The 20,681-nt window shown below is 38.8% G+C and overlaps 2 protein-coding genes across 9 annotated transcripts in view; one reads left to right on the forward strand and one right to left on the reverse strand.

Annotated features, from left to right (window-relative positions):
* MNS1 (meiosis specific nuclear structural 1) overlaps positions 1-16,017 on the forward strand; it is a 173,673-nt gene extending 157,656 nt beyond the window's left edge. For 3 of the 4 annotated variants that reach the window (XM_061431196.1, XM_061431197.1, XM_061431194.1), the window contains 3 exons: positions 5,108-5,365; positions 13,857-13,982; positions 15,337-15,634. In XM_061431196.1, coding sequence (XP_061287180.1) covers positions 5,108-5,365; positions 13,857-13,982; positions 15,337-15,426 — 474 coding nt within the window. In that variant the 3' untranslated portion in view covers positions 15,427-15,634. Of the gene's footprint in view, positions 1-5,107; positions 5,366-13,856; positions 13,983-15,336; positions 15,635-15,801 lie in introns of those variants that run through there. The other variant, XM_061431195.1, reaches the window with a different exon arrangement.
* A 504-nt stretch (positions 16,018-16,521) lies between these two features.
* The window catches only part of TEX9 (testis expressed 9), a 107,013-nt gene continuing 102,853 nt past the window's right edge, over positions 16,522-20,681 (reverse strand). For 3 of the 5 annotated variants that reach the window (XM_061431204.1, XM_061431203.1, XM_061431202.1), the window contains 2 exons: positions 17,209-17,343; positions 16,528-16,640 (listed from right to left, as the gene is read on the reverse strand). In XM_061431204.1, coding sequence (XP_061287188.1) covers positions 16,566-16,640; positions 17,209-17,343 — 210 coding nt within the window. In that variant the 3' untranslated portion in view covers positions 16,528-16,565. Of the gene's footprint in view, positions 16,641-17,208; positions 17,344-20,681 lie in introns of all 5 variants that reach the window. The other 2 variants (XM_061431205.1, XM_061431206.1) reach the window with 1 other exon arrangement.

Consider the following 20,681-nt stretch of genomic DNA (forward strand, 5'->3'; position numbering starts at 1 on the left):
CAAAAATAAAAGATAATTACAATTTCAAGTCATAATGGGAACATGATTAACCTAACAATATAAAATAATTACATACAATCTGGGGGGTCAAGCAGAGTGATGTGGTAAGTGGAAGTGCCTCCATGCACACGTTTTCATCTGGCCAGCCAGTCTGTGTCTTTTGGTTGGTGCATTTGATCCTATTACCATTTTCTTAACTGTTTGGGTTAATTTTCTGTAGGTCTTTCCTTCTGTTGTGTTTCCTGCCTAGAGAAGTTCCTTTAGCATTTGTTGTAAAGCTGGTTTGGTGGTGCTGAATTCTCTTCACTTTTGCTTGTCTGGAAAGTTTTTTATTTCTTCATCAAATCTGAATGAGAGTCTTTCTGGGTATTCTTGGCTGCAGGTTCTTCTCTATCCTCACTTTAAATATGTCATGCCCTTCCCTTCTAGCTTGTAGAGTTTCTGTTGAGAAATCAGCTGATAGCTTGATGGGAGTTCCTTTGTACGTTATTTGTTGTTTTTCCCTTGTTGCTTTTAATATTTTATCTTTGTCTTTCATTTTTGTCACTTTGATTACTATGTGTCTTGCTGTGCTCCTCCTTGGGTTTATCCTGCCTAGGACTCTGTGCTTCCTGGACTTGTTTGACTATTTCCTTTCCCATGTTAGGCAAGTTTTCAGCTCTTAATCTCTTCAAATATTTTCTCAGATCCTTTCTCTCTCTCTTCTCCTTCTGGGTGCATTTAATGTTGTCCCAGAGGTCTCTTAGGCTGTCTTCATTTCTTTTCATTCTTTTTTCTATATTCTGTTCTGTGGCAGTGATTTCTACCATTATGTCCTCCAGGTCATTTATCTGTTCTTCTGCCTCAGTTACTCTATTGATTCCTTCTAGTGTATTATTCATCTCTGTTCTTTAAATCTTGTAGGTCTTTAGTAAACATTTCTTGCATCTTCTCCATTGTTTTCCTGAGATCCTGTATCATCTTCAGTATCATTATTCTGAATTGCTTTTCTGGAAGGTTGCCTATCTCCACTTCATTTACTTGTTTTTCTTGGGTTTTATCTTGTCCTTTCATCTAGGACCTAACTTTCTGCTTTTTTATCATGATTAACTTTCTATAATGTAGCTTTTGTTCTAGCCAGCTATGAGACTGGATCTTCTTGCTGCTTCTGTCTGCCCTCTGATGGAGTAAGCTAAGAGGCTTGTGTAAGCTTCTTGATGGGAGGGACTGGCGATGGGAAAAACTGGGACTTACTCTGGTGGGCAGGGCCTTGCTCAGTAAAGTTTAATGCAATTATCTGCTGATGGGTGGGGTTGCACTCCCTCCCTGGTAGTTGTTTGGCCTGACCCAGCCCTGGATTAATGGTGACCTTCAAGTGGGCTTATGCCAAGTGGGACCTTCCTGGACTGCTGCTGCCAGTGCCCCCCTCCAGTGGAGCCCCTGCTGACCCACCGTCTGCAGGAGACCCTCCAGTACTAGCAAGTAGTTTTGTTGGTGTCTCCTGTGGGGTCGCTGCTCCTTTCCTCTGGGTCCTGGTGCACATTCCAGGACTGGAATCTGTTTCCTGCAGTCCCATGGAAGGCTTACAGTCAAATCCCACTGGCCTTCAAGGTCAGAGTCCTGTGGATTCCCAGTCCCTTTGTCAGATCCCCAGGCTGGGAAGCCTGACGTGGGGTCCAAACCTTCACAACAGTGTGAGAAACCTCTTTGGTATTATTGTTCTCCAGCAGGTAGGGGGTTGATTTTATCATGAATGCACCCCTCCTGCCATCTCGATGCAGCTTCTTCTTTGTCTTTGGACATGGGGTATCTTTTTTTGGTGGGTCCCAGCATCCTCCTGTTGATGGCTATTCAACAGCTAGTTGTGATTTTGGTACTCTTGCAGAAGGAGACAAGCACATGTCCTTCTACTCCACCATCTTGAACTGGAAGCCAGCAGGTGGATTCTTAACCACTGGAGCACCAGAGAAATCCACAGGCAATTATTAAGTGAGAAATACTGGGAAAATTGTGTAGGCAGCCAACTCAATAACTGAGAAAAACATTATAAATCAAGTATGAGGGAAGAATATGGAAGGAAATAATAAAGATACAAGTAGAAGTAAACTAAAAATCAGGAGAACACATTAGCATTTTTAAATCTAGTTGCTTAATATTTGAAGGGAAAAAGGGTCTGTGAAGAGAAAAGATTAGGAAAATAATGAAAGATTACTCAGTTGTGTCCTAAAAAAATGAAATTTTCAGTGGTGCAATTTTCTGAATTAAAAATGCAATGATTTCAAAAGATGTAGGAAAAAAAAGACAAGATTATTAAAGCCATTTTCCTCTATCAGAAGATTTGTGTGCCCTGTTTTGCATCCTGTCAGCAGGCCCTCTGATTTGTGACCACTGTGGGGAACGGTTGTGAGGGCTTAGACTGACCCCTTGCTGAGAGCTTCCTAACATGTCAGGGTGGGGACAGGGAGGTGACACCCTTTGGGGCATCCCTCAGCCAGCAGTGGACAGGAATTGAGAGATAATGCTTCTCTACCTCTAGCAGGCTTTTGGGAAGGTCCTGAAAGGCACCCCATGCCTTCCTCACAAGGTCCTGGCAGAGTGAAGCCTCAGTTGTCCAAGGTGGTGACCAGTTCAATGATGCACCCTTGTGTTGGCTTCTCTTCCTTCACTTCTGCTTGTCCCTCACCTCTGCTTCCTGAGATTACCTCCATGATAAAATATCTGTATACAAGTCCTTGTTTAAGGCTGTTTTTCAATGGAGAACCCAGACCAAGACATCTCCAAAGAGTTTCTAGACTCAGAGTAGTTCTACAGCAAATTAATCCAAACTTTCGGAGAACAGCTATTCCTCAAACCACATATTGGGTTTTAGAATATCAAAAATTATTCAGTTCATATTATATAACTATATAATCCAGATCCAGACACATCAAAGACTATATGAACACTTTCCTAGTTCAAAAAATATAATGAATGGTGTTTTGTTTTGCCAAAATCTTTCCTGTTCTTTAGCCAGATGTCTTCACCATTGGATTAAACTAAAATTGGTATGGGATATGGATGCCAGGAAATGTCAAGAATTCATTTGGTTCAGTATGTACTGAATCTCTTTGTGCAAGGTATTATTATAAGCTCTGGAGGAATTCAAAGCTAACTGACACAGCATGTCTGCCTTTAATGAGTCTCTGACTTCTATGCAATAGATGGCAAATAAACACAAACTTTTTATTATAAAAAACACTATGTGTCCAGCATCCCAAAGGAAAATAAGATGTGCCTTCTATGAATTTTAGTGAGATGGGGTGTATATTTATGGAATAAAATTAAATGATGAAAAATTAAATGGTATAAGACCCCTGAAAGAGGTAAGAGTGATTAGAGAGAACTAAGAAAAAGATAAGATTTGAAAAGAGGATTGTGTGTGTATGTTAGACGCTCAGTCGTGTCCAACTCTGTGACCCTATGGACTATAGCCCGCCAGGCTCCTCTGCCCCTGGAATTCTCCAGGCAAGAATACTGGAGTGGGTTGTCATTCCCTTCTCCAGGGGATCTTTCTGACCCAAAGATTGAACCTGGGTCTCATGCATTGCAGGCTAATTCTTTACCATCTAAGCTACCAGGGAATAGAGAAGACTATGAAAAAGAATTTGGAAAGATAGGGATAAATGAAGAAAAAGAGATTGAATGATCAATATAATTAACAAAGTTGCTGTAACTGATACTTGCAGATTGGCTCACTTAAAACCCATTCTGCCATTTCCAAAAGGAAATGGCAACCCACTCCAGTATTAATCCCATGGACAGAGGAGCTTGGCAGGCTACATAAAGTCCATGGGGTTGAAAGAGTTGGACACAACCTAGCAACTACACAACCAACAACAACACTGTAATAGAGTATTTCATAAAGGAATCAGGATCTGGTGGGCCTCTGAGATATTGTTTTCTGAATTCTATTTTTGTTCTCCTGGATGTGTTACTGATGTGATGCCTGTTAATACAGGGATACACTAGTTATTTGGGAAAAGCCTTTGGCAGCTTGTCAGGTCCCTAGCTATTTTGAATAGCTATTTGCATAATAATAAATACATTTTCTGTCTCAAAAAAAAACCCATTCCTACCCTTACTATATCCTACCCTGTTGTAAATTCATTTGTCTTGCTTTATTGCAAAGAGAAATGTAGTTAAAACTACATTTATCTCTTACCTAGAATTCTTCATATGAACTAGGTTATCTCCAATAGCCATCACCCTCACTTCAAGGTGTGAAGATGGAAGATGAGATAGTAGTCGGTCACCATAGACAGAGTTACCATGAGACTTGAGCAGTAGGATGAGAGCTTGGTTCCCTGGCCTTCCTGGAAGTTCTGTATGTCTCTGATGGCCTGTAGTAAATCCCTTATAGTTGTTGTAATCTGTACCCTTGGCCACATGGGTGTTAAGGCAATATTTTGAAGATACTGGCCTACCTGGAACTTGTATTAGAATTGAGCAAAGTTGGTTAGATTAGCAAATGATTTAAAATTTACAACAGTCCTAATTCAGTAGATCAATGATAAAGCAAATATGGGTGATCCCTGTAAAATTTTTGGTTTTGAAATCTTTCATAATAATGTTGGAAAAATATAAACCTTGTAGGAAAGGACTTTTAACTGCTTCAAGTAAATTTGAATTTCTCTAAGCTTCTGATTCTCATTGCTAGATTATTGTTCTGAAAAATATTTATCAATGATTTGAACACAAGGTTCTAGAATGATTCATAGTTGGTACTATGGATTAAACTAAAATTATATAGTTGACAGATTTAATAAGCTCACATATACAAATTTTTATACAGCTCTTTTCAAAGTTAATGTGTTAATTCTGAATACAGAAATAAGATGGTAAATATGTATTAGTTAAAATTTAAATAATCAGCAATCCAAAGGTAACATCTACTTTATTAGTTTTTAAAGGATGGGAAAAGTGTTACCTTGAAAAGGTTTAAGTTTTCAGTTTTATTTCTTATTGTAACATTAAGCTTAACCAAACTCTATCTGACCCTATCTTTATAAATCTACTGTAAAGAAACAATTACTGAATTAACTTTTACAGGTTAATTATTAAATTAACTTTTAGATGTACTGTTATTTAGGAAGAAGCAGAAGAGAAATTGAGAAAGCAAAAGGAGTTGAAGCAAGATTTTATGGACCAAATGGCCTTGAAGGAATTAATACTTCAGGCTGCAAAAGAGGAAGAGGAGACATTTAGAAAAGCCATGCTGGCGAAATTTGCTGAGGATGATCGAATAGAATTAATGAATGCGCAGAAGCAAAGAATGAAGCAACTAGAACACAAGAGGGCCGTGGAAAAACTTATAGAAGAGCGCCGCAACCAGTTCCTTGCAGACAAAGTAAGGAAAACTTTTTTAAAAATTTTCATTGAATAGCAACTGGCTAATTTATCCACTAAATAACTGAAAACTGTTTATGTGCCAGATGTTGGAAATCCATTCCCTAATCATATGATATATACATTTTCTGACTACTCATTAATTAATGAATCTAGAACATATTTATTGATGCTTTCTATGTATTAGACATTGGTTGGTGTTGAGAACATAAATATGACTAACTCCATGTCATCTATGAGCTTTTAGTGTTGGTTAAGAAAAATACATTAAGATATGTCAAATGTATTGATGATAATCATACAGAATGGACATGTTGTATGGCAGAGAGGAGACTGATCATGAATGTCTTGGCTGCTGTTTTAAAGGTGGATTTTATTCAGGGGGGATCCACTGAAGAATTGAGCTGCATGATGAGATCTGCACTTGGATAGATGATTCAGGTAGCAGTGTTGCAGAAAGACATGAGCGGAGTACGACTGGAGGTGGAAGATCAGTTGTTTTTGTTTAGTTGTTCCGTCATGTGCGACTCTTTGTGACCCCATAGGCTGCTGCATGCCAGGCTACCCTGTTTTTCACTGTCTCCTGGAGTTGGCTCAGACTCATGTCCATTGAGTCGATGATGCCATCCAACATCTCATCCTCTGTCGCCCTCTTCTGCCCTCAGTCTTTCCCAGCATCAGGGTCTTTTCCAGTGAGTTGATTCTTCACATCAGGTGGCCAAAGTTTGGAGCTTCAGCTTCAGCACCAGTCCTTCCAGTGAATATTCAGGGTTGATTTTCCTTTAGGATTGACTGGTTTGATCTCCTTGCTGTCCTAGGGATTCTCAAGAGTCATCTCCAGCAACAGTTTGAAAGCATCAATTCTTTGGTGCTCAGCCTTCTTTATAGTCCAGTCCTCACATCTGTACATGACTACTGGAAAAATCCAGAGCTTTGAATATGCAGATCATTATCAGCAAAGCGATGAATCTACTTTTTAATATGCTGTCTAGGTTTGTCATAGCTTTTCTTCCAAGGAGCAAGCATCTTTTAAAATTTCATGGCTGCAAGTCGCTACACTGATTTTGGAGCCTAAAAAAATAGTCTGTCACTGTTTCCATTGTTTCCCCATCTAATTGCCATGAAGTGATGGGACCAGATACTGAGATCTTTGTTTTTTGAATGTTGAGTTTTAAACCAGCTTTTCACTCTCCTCTTTCACTTTCATCAAGAGGCTCTTTAGTTCCTCTTCACTTTCTGCCATTAAGGTGGTGTCACCTACATATCTGAGGTTATGGATATTTCTCCTGGAAATCTTGATTCCAGCTTGTGCTTCATCCAGCCCAGCATTTACATGATGTACTCTGCACAGAAGTTAAATAAGCAGGGTGACAATATACAGCCTGATATACTCCTTTCCCAATTTTGAACCAGTTCATTGTTTCATATCCAGTTCTGTTGCTTCTTGACCTGAATACAGATTTCTCAGGAGGCAGGTCAGGTGGTCTGGTATTCCCATCTCTTGAAGAATTTTCCACAGTTTGTGATGATGCACATAGTCAAAGGCTTTAACGTAGTCAGTGAAGCAGATGTTTTTCTGGAACTCTCTTGCTTTTCTATGATCCAGTGGATTTTGGCAATTTGATTTCTGGTTCCCCTGCCTTTTCTAAATCCACCTTGTACATCTGGAAGTTCCTGGTTCACATACTGTTGAAGCCTGGCTTGAAGGATTTTGAGCATTACCTTGCTATCATGTGAAAGGAGTGTGGTTGTGCAGTAGTTTGAACATTCTTTGAGTATCAGGATTGGAATGAAAACTGACCTTTTCCAGTTCTATGGCCACTGCTGAGTTTTCCAAATTTGCTGGCGTATTGAGTGCAGCACTTCCACAGCATCATCTTTCAGGATTTGAAATACCTCAACTGGAATTCCATTACCTCCACTAGCTTTGTTTGTAGTGATTTTTCCTAAGGCCCACTTGACTTTGCATTCCAGGATGTCTGGCTGTAGGTCACTGATCACACCATCATGGTTATCTGGGTCATGAAGATCTTTTTTGTACAGTTCTGTGTATTCTTGCCACCTCTTCTTAATATCTTCTGCTTCTGTTAGGTCCATACCATTTCTGTCCTTTATTGTGCCCATCTTTGCATGAAATGTTCCCTTGGTATCTCTGATTTTCTTGAAGAGATCTCTCTACTCTTTCCCATTCTGTTGTTTCCTCTGTTTCTTTGCATTGTTCACTTAAGAAGACTTTCTTATCTCTCCTTGCTAGTCTTTGGAACTCTGCCTTCAGATGGGTATATCTTTCCTTTTCTCCTTTGCCTTTCACTTCTTTTCTCAGCTATTGTAAGGTGTCCTTAGGTAACCATTTTGCCTTGTTGCATTTCCTTTTCTTGTGGATGGTTTTGGTCACCCACCACCTGTACAGTGTTACAAACCTCCGTCCATAGTTCTTCAGGAAGTGATTATAATTATCCCAGAGAGAGGTGATGAAAACCCTTGTGAATAGAGAAGGAATCCATCAGTGAAGTGGTAGGGTATTAAAATTGATGGGTCCCGGTGACCAATTAGATCTGAAGAGTTGAGAGGATTCAGTTCAGTTCAGTTGCTCAGTCGTGTCCAACTCTTTGCGACCCCATGAATCACAGCACGCCAGGCCTCCCTGTCCATCACCAACTCCCGGAGTTCACTCAGACTCAACGTCCAGCGAGTCGGTGATGCCATCCAGCCATCTCATCCTCTGTCGTCCCCTTCTCCTCCTGCCCTCAGTCCCTCCCAGCATCAGAGTCTTTTCCAGTGAGTCAGCTCTTCGCATGAGGTGGCCAAAGTACTGGAGTTTCAGCTTTAGCATCATTCCTTCCGAAGAACACCCAGGACTGATCTCTTTTAGAATGGACTGGTTGGATCTCCTTACAGTCCAAGGGACTCTCAAGAGTCTTCTCCAACACCACAGTTCAAAAGCATCAATTCTTCAGCGCTCAGCCTTCTTCACAGTCCAACTCTCATATCCATACATGACCACTGGAAAAACCATAGCCTTGACTAGACGGACCTTTGTTGGCAAAGTAATGTCTCTGCTTTTCAATATGCTATCTAGGTTGGTCATAACTTTCCTTCCAAGGAGTAAGTGTCTTTTAATTACATGGCTGCAATCACCATCTGCAGTGATTTTGGAGCCCCAAAAAATAAAGTTTGACACCGTTTCCACTGTTTCCCCATCTATTTCCCATGAAGTGATGGGACTGGATGCCATGATCTTTGTTTTCTGAATGTTGAGCTTTAAGCCAACTTTTTCACTCTCCTCTTTCACTTTCATCAAGAGGCTTTTGAGTTCCTCTTCGCTTTCTGCCATAAGGGTGGTGTCATCTGCATATCTGAGGTTATTGATATTTCTCCCGGCAATCTTGATTCCAGCTTGTGCTTCATCCAGCCCAGCGTTTCTCATCTACGACTAATGAGTAACGCTGTCACACACTTCCATATTCAGTGAGTGAGTGGTGATGTATGTATGAAGATGTATGAAGAAAAACAGATTTTGAGGGGGTAGATATATAATTCCATTTTGTCCACATAGATTTTTGAGGCCCAGGGGAAATTTTCTTAGTTGGAAATGTGTATTTAAGAGTTGGTGAGGAAAGTAGGTTTGGGACTTGGGCACATTGAAATGTCTATACTTCATCCATAAAACTGAACTACTACTTTAAGAAGCAAGTAAGATAATGTGTAAGTGCTTTGGAAAGATAAAGAGCTCTAAATATGAAAAGTACTGATAAAGCATGTGGTAAATATTTTTAAGTAGTAATAGAAGTGGAGTAACAATAACATTTATTGTTTTCTTATGTCATTCACTATTCTATATTTATTACAAGCAAATCAATAACTTTTAACTTTCAACTCTGTGATTTAGGTACTGTTACTACCCCCATTTTAAAGAACTGAATTTTGAGAGATGATATATGTTGCCCAAGGTGTCATAGCAAGTTAAATGGTAGAGCTGGGATTAATATATTATCATAATGATTTTCCTGAATGGTGGACAAAAAGAAACCCCAAAATACTCTTATAATCAGCAGATACTCATTAGCTAGCATTCTGCTGAGGGAACCAAAAAAATAAAGCTCATTCTGGTAGCTTTTAATCTAGCAGAAGAAAATAAGGTCTAGATACCCCCAAAGACTTGATTATATATACTACTGTACTAAGAATATGTTTCTTAAATGTAAACATTTGTAGAATGTGATAGTGTGATATACTAATAGTGCAATACATATATGGCAGAACTATGAGATTCCCTGGTGGCTCAGATGGTAAAGCATCTGCCTGCAGCGCGGGAGACCCAGATTTAATCCCTGGGTCCGGAAGATCCCCTGGAGAAGGAAATGGCAAACCACTCCAGTACTCATGCCTGGAAAATTCCATGGGTGGAGAAGCCTGGTGGGCTACAATCCTTGGGGTCTCAAAGAGTCGGACACGACTGAGCAACTTCATTTATGTGGATTTATCTAGAAATACATAAAAAGTGAATAAAAGAAGACAGGAAGGCTATTCTTAGTTGGCAGCTTATAGAATTACCACATGGAGAAACATGAATGATAGGCTGAGGAGTTTGGCCATGATACAGTAGAAACTGGTTATTGTACTATGCTCTTTAACAAGAGGAGAAAGGGCACATGTACACAATGGAATATTACTCAGCTATTAAAACGAGCGCATTTGAATCAGTTCTAATGAGGTGGATGAAACTGGAGCCTATTATACAGAGTGAAGTAAGTCAGAAAGAAAAACACCAATATAGTATATTAATGCATATATATGGAATTTAGAAAGATGGTAACAACGACCCTATATGCAAGACAGCAAAAGAGACACAGACATAAAGAACAGACTCTTGGACTCTGTGGGAGAAGGTGAGAGTGAGATGATTTGAGAGACGAGCACTGAAACATGTATATTACCATATGTGAAACAGATGACCAGTGCAAGTTCAACACATGAAATAGGGCATTCAAAGCTGATGCATTGGGACAACTCAAACGGATGGGATGGGGAGGGAGGTGGAACGGGAGGTTCGGGATGGGGGACACATGTACACCCGTGGCTGATTCATGTCAACATATGGCAAAAACCACCACAAAACTGTAATTAGCCTGCAATTAAAATAATTAATTAAAAAACAGGTGAAAAAAACAGGTGCCTTAAGAGTTGAAGTGATGATGGCCTGGAGTAGGTTGGCAGAGCAGTGGAAGGAGAAAGGGAAGAGTTTAGATATTTTTAAAGGAAGAATAGATGAGACTTGCGTGATTTTTTTTCTTGGACCATATAGGGTAGAGTGGAGGAAGGTATCAAAATAACTCTCAAGGTTTCAAATATGAGAAGTTCAAGGAATACAAGTGCTGTTATGTTTTGAACTGGAGCAAAAAGATGGACTGACTTCAGTTTTAGTCATATTTAGTTAGAAATGCAAGTTGAAATTCCTGAAGGCAATTGAACAGAAGAAGAAAACTTAGGTCAACTTTTCTTAGAAAAGCATTTCTGGCATTACGTAACCCACAGTTGCAAACTAGGATTCTTCTTCCAAATCATATATTATGAGAAGCGATCAGAGGGCCAGTGACTGAGACCTGGAGAACACAGGAGGTACAAGTGGTAGAAAAAAATTGACAGGACCAAGGAATGGCCAGAAAGGCAACAGCTGGATGCCACCAAAAACTGAGAGGTCAGCCCTGTCTTTTTCACGCATGAAGCATTGGGAGACTTGAGGTGCAATTTTTGGCTCTCCTGTATGCTTGATCAACTCAGGTCTTAGTTCTGTTGTCATATTTCCAGATGCTTAAAAGGACATAGTTGGAATCTTGTGGTGCCTTAGAATTAAGGTTTCCAAAAGAAAGTAGCAGACAGACAAACGTTTTCCAGTTTCTGTAGCCTGAATCTTGGTTAAAGACAGGCAGGCGGGTGGGTGACTGAGTGAATATGCTGTTACCTTGGAATCATTCTGGATTCATCACATTTCTTACCTATTAACTTTTAGCCATCAAATCCTATTGATTCCAGTTCTACCATAACTCTTATTAAATCCATTTATCTTCATAATTTAGACATTTAGTATCATTCTGTGGACTACTGAAATTGTCTTCTAACCAGTCTCCTTGTGATTCTAGTCCATCTGCTACCAGTTGGCATGAAGTAACTCATTATGTCCTCCTCCTGCATAACTAAATGGATTCCTAATGGATAAAAATCTCAATTCTGTATCTTTGATTGTAACCTTTAAGGGAGATTAAAAAAAAGCACCTAGCATTTTTCCTGGCAAGCAGTAAATACTTAGTAAATGTTTGTTGAATCAATAAGGTTGATTATCAGTGTCAGAACAAAGTGATCAAGGAGACAGAAATTTTAAAAGCTTCGCAAATTGAACAGAAAGCTTTGAATACTCCTTGCCTAGAAAGAGGCAGAACCAGTGACTGTCCTATCTCGTGGCTTACAGAGCTAATCAGAAAACTCCTTGAAAAGTTATCAAGACAGCTATAAAGGGAAGAAATATGAAAACATTACCTAAGCCATAGATACTTTTCTAAGAAATGTATATCTTAATTTTGAAAAAAATGTGTATGTTCCCAAAATGAAGCTGTGGGGTTAGTTTTATTGGTATCAGTGAGACTGGGTAACATTTCTGCCTTGGCCTAAGGAAAAGGATGGAGTTCATGTTCATAGAATCATGAATCCATTTCATTATACAATCCTGTAAGGCATGCTCTCTTTTTTTTTTTTTTTTAAGATTTCATAGATATTCCTAAATAGCTATCTGTCTACCTCTAATATAAAACCACAGTCAGACAAAATCTGAAACTCCCCAGGAGATACTTTCTACCACCAGAGCTATTCAGAATTTGCCCTCATAGACAAATTGGCTTCATATCTTGCTAAAATATTTACCCTAATTTACTATAAAAAGTTTTTTTATGGTAAATAGTTAATGTGGTCTACCTAAGAAGGAAAACCCAAATTAGAGACCATGCACACAAGTGGACAAAAATCTAACAATGAGCTTTCCTCACAGCAGTAGATAACTTTCTTACACCCCCATTAGAAGGAATAGATCAGTTAGGATTATGTTTGTCTACAAGTAGAGTCTCAAGTTAACAGCGGCTTAAGAGTTTACTATTCTCTCGCATGGAAGTCTAGAAACTGAGGCTTTATTCATAGTCTTCAGGAACCCTGTCTCCTTCTGGGTTTTGTTATGGCCCCTGTAGGGTATAGCCCTCATTTTCATGGTTTAAATTGGCTCTTCAACCTCTATAGCCATGTTTCAAGCAGCAGATGGAAGAAGTGCAGAAGGAACAAAAGATGTAAGACTGATTCCTGGAAACTGCCATACAACATTTGTTTATTTCCTTGGCAAAAACCTAGTCCTGTAGTGACCACATCTGACCCTTTAGCCTTAGAAATGCAGTCTAAAAAAAATTCAGATATAGTGATTCTATAGCAGATTCTGTTACCCCGTTTCATCTTAGAGATAAAATATTTAAGAGCAATTCTACCCTTTGATTCAGTAGCAACATGGGTGAAAGTATCTTCTCAATTAGCTGTTGGTGATACTTCTAATTCTGTAATACATCTCACATGATAGTAGACAGAGAAGCAATTCCAAGTTTAACTGGCATTGGATATGGGTGTGTCCTAGCATTCTTCTTTATTTTCATCCAATAATGAAATATTAGGTGATATAGAAGCAGCTTATCTCTCATTGTAACAGAAAAGACAGACATCCTGCTTTCTGGTTTATATGACTTAAACTGATTATTTCAAAGAAAAGTTGAAACATTAATACTATTTTAACTAATTATTGGCAGAAATTCATCATTATTTCAGTGGCCTGCCTTTAGCATCCTTTGCCATTTAAAAGTCTTATTTGGATGTATTTCTGTAAGAGTTCTTTTAAGCCCTAAAATGAGTTAAAGCTAGTCATCTCTTCCATATTTTCACAGCTCAGAAGTTTGGTGTGGTTATCAATCAGAACATTTCCCTGAGAAATACTGGTTCTTTTGCTGGAACATTTGCTGCTGCTCTTGTACCCTCACACAGGCTTTAAGAAACTTAATACGTATGGCAGTACTTATCTTTTAGCTATCCTTGTTGTTTTATCCACCTTTTTTTTTTTTTTTGTCTTATATTGTAAGCTCCCTTCAACACCTGGGGTCTGGTAAGCACTCAATAAATATTTGTTGAATTAATTGGGAAATCACTTCTTTGAACCTTTTTTCCTTGGTAATGAAGATGACTTGTCCTGAAAATATGTACTTGCCTCCCTAACATCAGTCATAACTATTTTCCTTATAACTTTAAAGGAAGAATGACAGTAATATATATATATATATATATTCTATACATAATATAATAAAAGATATATAATCTATCAATTTTGTCTTAATTTACTGCAAGAATAGTTTCGTTTGCCACATTCTTAAAAGATTAATGTGTTTTATGAGAGTAAGTTCTGTTTACATTTCTAGCAACGTGAACTGGAGGAATGGCAGTGGCAGCAAAGACGACAAGGATGTATAAATGCAATTGTTGAAGAAGAAAGACTAAAACTTCTCAAAGAACATGCTACAAAACTACTAGGATATCTCCCTAAAGTGAGTGAGATTTAATTCATAGCCTCTAAGTGGGGGGAAGACAGGCGTTAGGATTTCAGAGGGCCTGGGTTTCACTCCGTTCTTGCTGTTACAAAGCAGCAATGTTAAGTGAGTCAGTAATTGAACATCTCCAAAATGAGAGAGTTGGTCTTGGCACTTTCTATTAAATTTGAGCTGGAATTTCTGTATTTAAATTTTAGAGGTTCTGTTCTCCAGTGTAAGAAGTTTAAAACTAAAGCAAATGTGATATGCTGGACACCAAAGCAGGTGATACACAGGTCAGCCTTGTAATCTGTAACGGTAGTAATAGATACAAGCTTGAACTGAGTCTGAGATCTGCTCTGTAACAGGGGGTTACATTATATAACTAGGTAACCCTTTATTTTAAAAATATTACTTCCAGAGAATACATATGAAAATTTGCTATCTGAAATACCTTATGACTATAAAAATAACAACTTGAGTTTCAGAGGCCACATAAACATATGAACTAAAGTAAATAATATTTCTACCCTTCAGATACAGAAATTATGCCATTTGATACTTTATTCTGTCAAAAGAATCAAGTGTATATTTTGTTTAGTGCAAAAGGAAGGAGAAAGAAATGAGAAATTATTACCTGTCCATAGGACCTGATAGTCTAATTGGTTAGAATGAATACAAAATGATATATTAATAACAAAAGCCATATGGAATTGATAAATAAACTATAAATTCTGAGCATGTCTTAGGGTTTAGATATTTGTGTAGCAAAATAACTGTGGAAATGGGAGAACCTGATAACCTAAAATGATTTTATCCTTTAGATCCTCGTGGCTCCAAATGACCTAAATTAGTCTTTGGATTCTTTAGATAAGTAAATATTTAAGTTTAATTTTGTTTTAAAGGGATTAAGATTAGCTGACTTAACTTTACACCTGGATTCTTTCCTGAAAGATCGAAGTTAGCTGACTAGAGACAGAACTGATGCAAGAGCCAGTCCCATGCATAAATCTGGTGAAGCTCATTTCTTCCCTCATATACTGCAGGGCTGTTTCAAAACAAAAACAAGGGTAGGAGGGTACAGTGTGGATTAAATGGATTCCCGTTCAGTCCATCTGAGCAGTAGTACTTGTAGTAGTAAAGCAGAAGAGTCCAGATTCCTGTGACGAGTTCTAACAGGACATCAGGTCAGTCTGAGAATATTCAGTATGTATGTACAGTAAGTCAAAATTACAGAAAAAATTTTTTTACTAATTAATTTCATTATATTAGAAATAACTTTATAAATTTCATGTCTGTATCTCTTAGTCTTGTGAATATTTATTGAAATATTCTGGCATTCAAAGTAACCCACAAAATATTTTTCTTGTAGGGAGTATTCAAAAATGAGGATGATATTGATATGCTTGGTGAAGAGTTTAGAAAAGCATATCAGAAAAGGAGTGAAATTTGTGAGAAGTGATACCGTCAAGGTTTGGTAAAACCTGGGTTCTTCTGTACGTTACCACTAGGTGTCACTGTGACTTTTGTTTTAGAGTTCAGTGAGTAGGACTCCTCCAGTGTCTCTGGATTTTCTAAAACATTTCTGTATCATTTATAAACAATTAGTTGTAAGAAAACATTTGTTTTCTGATAAAAATTAATACTTGTAACTGCAAGTTTTCTTTCAATCACTGTTGTTTTTGTACTGATAAAATTGAAGATCTGAATTCTACACCACCCTCCATATATTGAGTTGGCCAAAAGTTTGGATTTTTCTGTTACACATGGATCCCTGTACCTATCAAAACAACCCAGGAGACTAAACTCTTCATACCACGTCTATGTTTGTGTCTAGGAACTTCACTTCCTTGATTTGGCTGGGGAAGACTCTTCCTATTAGGAGAAAAGTACAGAGTGAGGAATTTCAGAGTGCTTTATTACCTAATGCAGTTATCAATAAGAACATAGAAACAGTTTCTCTCAGGTAAACATCGTTTACAAACTAAAACTAAGTCTCTAGAACATATTTTCTATGCATATGCAGCTGAAAGGGGCTAGAAGGTCATAAAAAAGATAATTTTAAACTTTACATAATTGTATTAGTTTTGCCAAACATCAAAATGAATCCACCACAGGTATACATGTGTTCCCCATCCTGAAGTGCACTAGCCCCAAGCATCCAGTATCGTGCATCGAAGCTGGACTGGCAACTCGTTTCTTACATGATATTTTACATGTTACAATGTCATTCTCCCAAATCTTCCCACCCTCTCCCTCTCCCACAGAGTCCATAAGACTGTTCTATACATCAGTGTCTGTTATTGTTACCATCTTTCTAAATTCCATATATATGCGTTAGAATACTGTATTTATGCCTTCTGGCTTACTTCACTCTGTATAATAGGCTCCAGTTTCATCCACCTCATTAGAACTGATTCAAATGTATTCTTTTTAATGGCTGAGTAATACTCCATTGTGTATATGTACCACAGCTTTCTTATCCATTCATCTGCTGATGGACATCTAGGTTGCTTCCATGTCTTGGCTATTATAAACAGTGCTGCGATGAACATTGGAGTATATCCACCACACACTAGAGGTTTAAAAGTAGATCACTTATTAATTTCCCCATTCAAGTGCCTTCATAAATTCCTCTTCAGTGAAAGACAGCATCTTGGCAGCTTCAATATGCATCTGTGTTTAAAGAAATCAATATTGTGTAAGAGTAGACCACAGAACAATAGGAAATTTGTGAAAGTGCATGTATAATTCTAATTACAGTAAACAGGTTTAAATAGTAATTTCATTCAGTGAGTAGCCACTAAAAACCCTGCCCACTGGTGGTATTGCACCAACCTGTTTAGAGAACAATTCCATGTTGTAATACCTAATCTTTGCAAAAGGTGACAGTAGCAAAAACATGAATTCACATCCTCTTAACCACAAGGCAAACCTGTGTGGTGACCACAATAAAAGTGGTTTGGAATCAGTTTCACTCCAAGATTTCAAGAGGCAAACTGATCCCTTTTTAAGATAATAGTTATTTTTTATATTTGGTATTTTCTTTAGTTAGGGAGTATCCATACTGTATGGAAAAAGAACTAGTAAACGTTTCTAATTTACTTGCATCAATGTATAGATAACATTTTGTGACTAAGCATGGCAATAAAAACTATACCTGAAGGAGAAATACTAAATGTCTTAGTAGAAAGAGCCAAATAATATCCAGGATTTATTTTAACTTTGTTTAAGATAAACTCACCTTCTGCCTTTTTAAAACATCAATTAATTTTAACTGTTTCTTAAATCCTATCATTAATTCTCCTTTTTGTTTTTCTAGCTTCTTGTTTTCTGATTTTAATGCTTCGATTTTTTGGTGTTCTTCATTTGCTATATCCTGCAAAAGGAAAAAATCCCATGTATTCTTTACAGTATTTTAATGGAAAAATTATATCAACAATAAAAACTTAGGTTTAAGTTTCAACAATGCTCACGCTTCTACCATTTTAAAAAACATTTAAAAAATAACAACTTGGTTCTAATTCCAACAATGCCAAAGTAGCTTAGATTTGAAAGCAGAGATGTCATCAGTAGTAAGCAGAAACGAGGTGGTTATGATCCTTGAAAGCATACTGGTTGAGATCCACATTTAACTGGCTCCTGAAAGCATTTTTCATTTCATGGTTCACAAGGGATAAACCCAGAGCAAAAAGTAGCAGTCATACTGGGCTGAGGAAGGGACAGCAGTGCTGCCACGATGGTAGAAATTTCCAGGTAGGAAATCCCTCAAATCCTTTGCAGACACCTAAATAACATGACTCCTAGGAACCTATGAGAGACAGCTGAGATTTAAAGAGCTGAGCAAAGAATTCAGCCACTGCCTATGACAAGGAAGACCAAGTTTGCAATTGTGGTAAAAATCCACTGGATGAGCTCTGTAGCAACTTGGATAATGGAGAAAAAGGACCAGTGAACTTTAAAGACAAGTTAGTAGAAATCATTAAGCATAGGAAGGTCGTGTACTTGGAAAAAATGTTAAAGGACATCTTTCATGCAAAAGGGAAATGATACCAGAAGGAAATCTGAATCTACATACACACTTAAGTATCAGAAATAGTAACGTGGTAAATGTTAGTAGAGTTTTTATTTTAAAACTTGAGAGTAGCTAAGATTTTCCTGCCAAGATGGCAGAATACAAACATCCTGGGCTCACCTCCTTTCACAGGCACACCAAAATTACAACTATTAATGAGAAAGATCAGAATCTAACAGAAACTAAGGATATAAAAAAGGAACCATATAGCAAGATGTAGAAGGAACATAGGTGCACTATTGTCAAGACCCATAGCCCCAGATAGAAACCCACAAGTAGGAGGATAATTACAGTTACACAGGTTCTCTGAGCAATGGGTCTAAGCCCCACATTGGGCTCCCTGGCCTGGGCAGTCTTGTACTGGGAAGACAAGCCCCTATGTTTGGCTTTGAAGACCAGTGGGGCTTACTTTCAGGGGACACAGGTGTGGGAAATAGACACTCACCTCCTAAAGGGCACATGTAAAACCTCACATGCTGCAGGACCCTAGGAAGAGGCAATAATTTTTGAAAGGAGCGGAGTCAGACCTACCTGCCGATCACCCAGGAGGCAACTGAAGTTCATCCTTGGGACACAGGCATTGGCAGAAGCCATTTGTGGAGCCTGCTCTATCATGTGGACACCGATGCTGGGAAGCATCACTTCAGAATCATCCTCTAGTTTATTAGCACTGGAACACGGCCCCACCCACCAGCCTGTCAGCCCCAGTACTGGGAAGCCTCAGGCCAAGCAAATTGCTGGGTCAGGACAAAGCCCCACCCATCACTGGCAGGCAGGCTACCTTAAGACCCTGAGCCTTCAGCCACCCTGGAACACAGCCCTGCCCCACAGGAGGGCACAGGCACTAGCTCTGTGATCCCCAGGGCCTTGCAGACAGAGACCCTGGGACCCAGCTCCACCCACCATCGGGCTGATACCAGCCCAGGACCCCTGCAGCCTGCTATGGCAGGATCCAGCCCAGCCACCAATACTCCCCTCCTGCGACCCCTGCCCCCTCACCCCCCATCCCCCCACACACCGCCAGACACTGGCCCTGCCCACCAGCAGGCTAATACCACCTCTGAGACACCTTGGGATCTGTGGCAAGATTCAACACACTTTCATGATTAAAAACAATTAAAACAAGGAAGAAAAGGATTCTACTTCAACATGATAAAAGCAATATATGACAAGCCCACAGCTAAAAACAGACTCAATGGTAAAAGACTGAAAGCTTTCCCTTTAGGATCAGACAGGACAAGGATGTTCACTTTTACCTACTCTGCAGGTTCCGGTCAGGGACTAGGGAATAAAAATAAAAGGCATGCAAATCAAAAAGTAGAAGGAAGATTCTCTCTCTTCACAGATGACATTATCTTGTATGTATTAGAAAACCCTACAAGTTCCACAAGGAAACTGTCAGTATAAATCAATTTGGCAAAGTTGCAAAATATAAAATCAACACATTAAAAAAAAATCAGTTGTGTTTCTATATACTACTAATGAACATTCTTAAAGAAATTTTAAAAATTACAAATACAATATCATCAAAAAGAGTGAAGTACTGAAAAACATCTACTTCCGTTTCATTGACTATGCTAAAAGCCTCTGATTGTGTGGACCACAATGAACTGGAAAATTCAAGAGACCCTACCTGTCTCCTGAGAAACCTATGTGTGTGTCACGAAGCAACAGTTAGAACTGGACATGGAACAACTGACTGGTTCCAAATCAGGAAAGGAGTACATCAAGGCTGTATATTGTCACCCTGCTGATTTAACTTCTACACAAAGTACATCATACAAAATGCCAGGCTGGATGAATCACAAGCCAGAATCAAGACTGCTGGGAGAAATATCAACAACCTCTGATACGGAGATTATACTATTCAAATGGTGGAAAATGAAGAGGAACTAAAGAGCCTCTTGATGAGGGGGAAAGAGGAGAATTAAAAAGCTGGTTTGAAACTTAACATTCAAAAAACCAAGATCATAGCATCTGGTTCCATCACTTCATGGCAAATAGAAGAGGAAAAAGTGGAAGCAGTGATAGATTTTATTTTCTTGGGCTCCAAAATCACTGTGGACAGTTACTTTGTTCAGTGGCCAAGTGGTGTCCAACTGCAGCATGCCAGGCTCCTCTGTCTTGCAGTCTCCTAGAATTTGCTCAGATTCATCTCTATTGAATCAGTGATGCCTTCTAACCATCTCATCCTCTGTTGTCCCCTTCTCCTTTTGCCTTCAGTCTTTCCCAGCATCAGGGTCTTTTCCAGTGAGTCAGCTTTTCGCATCAGGTGGCCAAAGTATTGGAGCTTCAGCATTAGTCCTTCCAATGAACATTCAGAGTTGATTTCCTTTAGGATTGACTGGTTTGATCTCCCTGCAGTCCAAGGGACTCTCAAGAGTCTTCTCCAGCACCACAGTTCAAAAGCATCAGTTCTTTGGCACTCAGCATTCTTCATGGATAGTGACTGCAGCCAAGAAATTAAAAGATGCTCCTTGGAAGGAAAGCTATGACAAATCTAGACAGAGGCATTAAACAGCAGAGGCATCATTTTGTTGACAAAGGTCCATATAGTCAAAACTATGCTTTTTCCAGTAATGATGTACAGATGTGAGAGCTGAACCATAAAGAAGGCTGAACAATGAGGAACTGATGGTTTT

This window comes from Bos javanicus, chromosome 10 (assembly GCF_032452875.1).
Source record: "Bos javanicus breed banteng chromosome 10, ARS-OSU_banteng_1.0, whole genome shotgun sequence".
NCBI classification, from domain to species: Eukaryota; Metazoa; Chordata; class Mammalia; order Artiodactyla; family Bovidae; genus Bos; species Bos javanicus.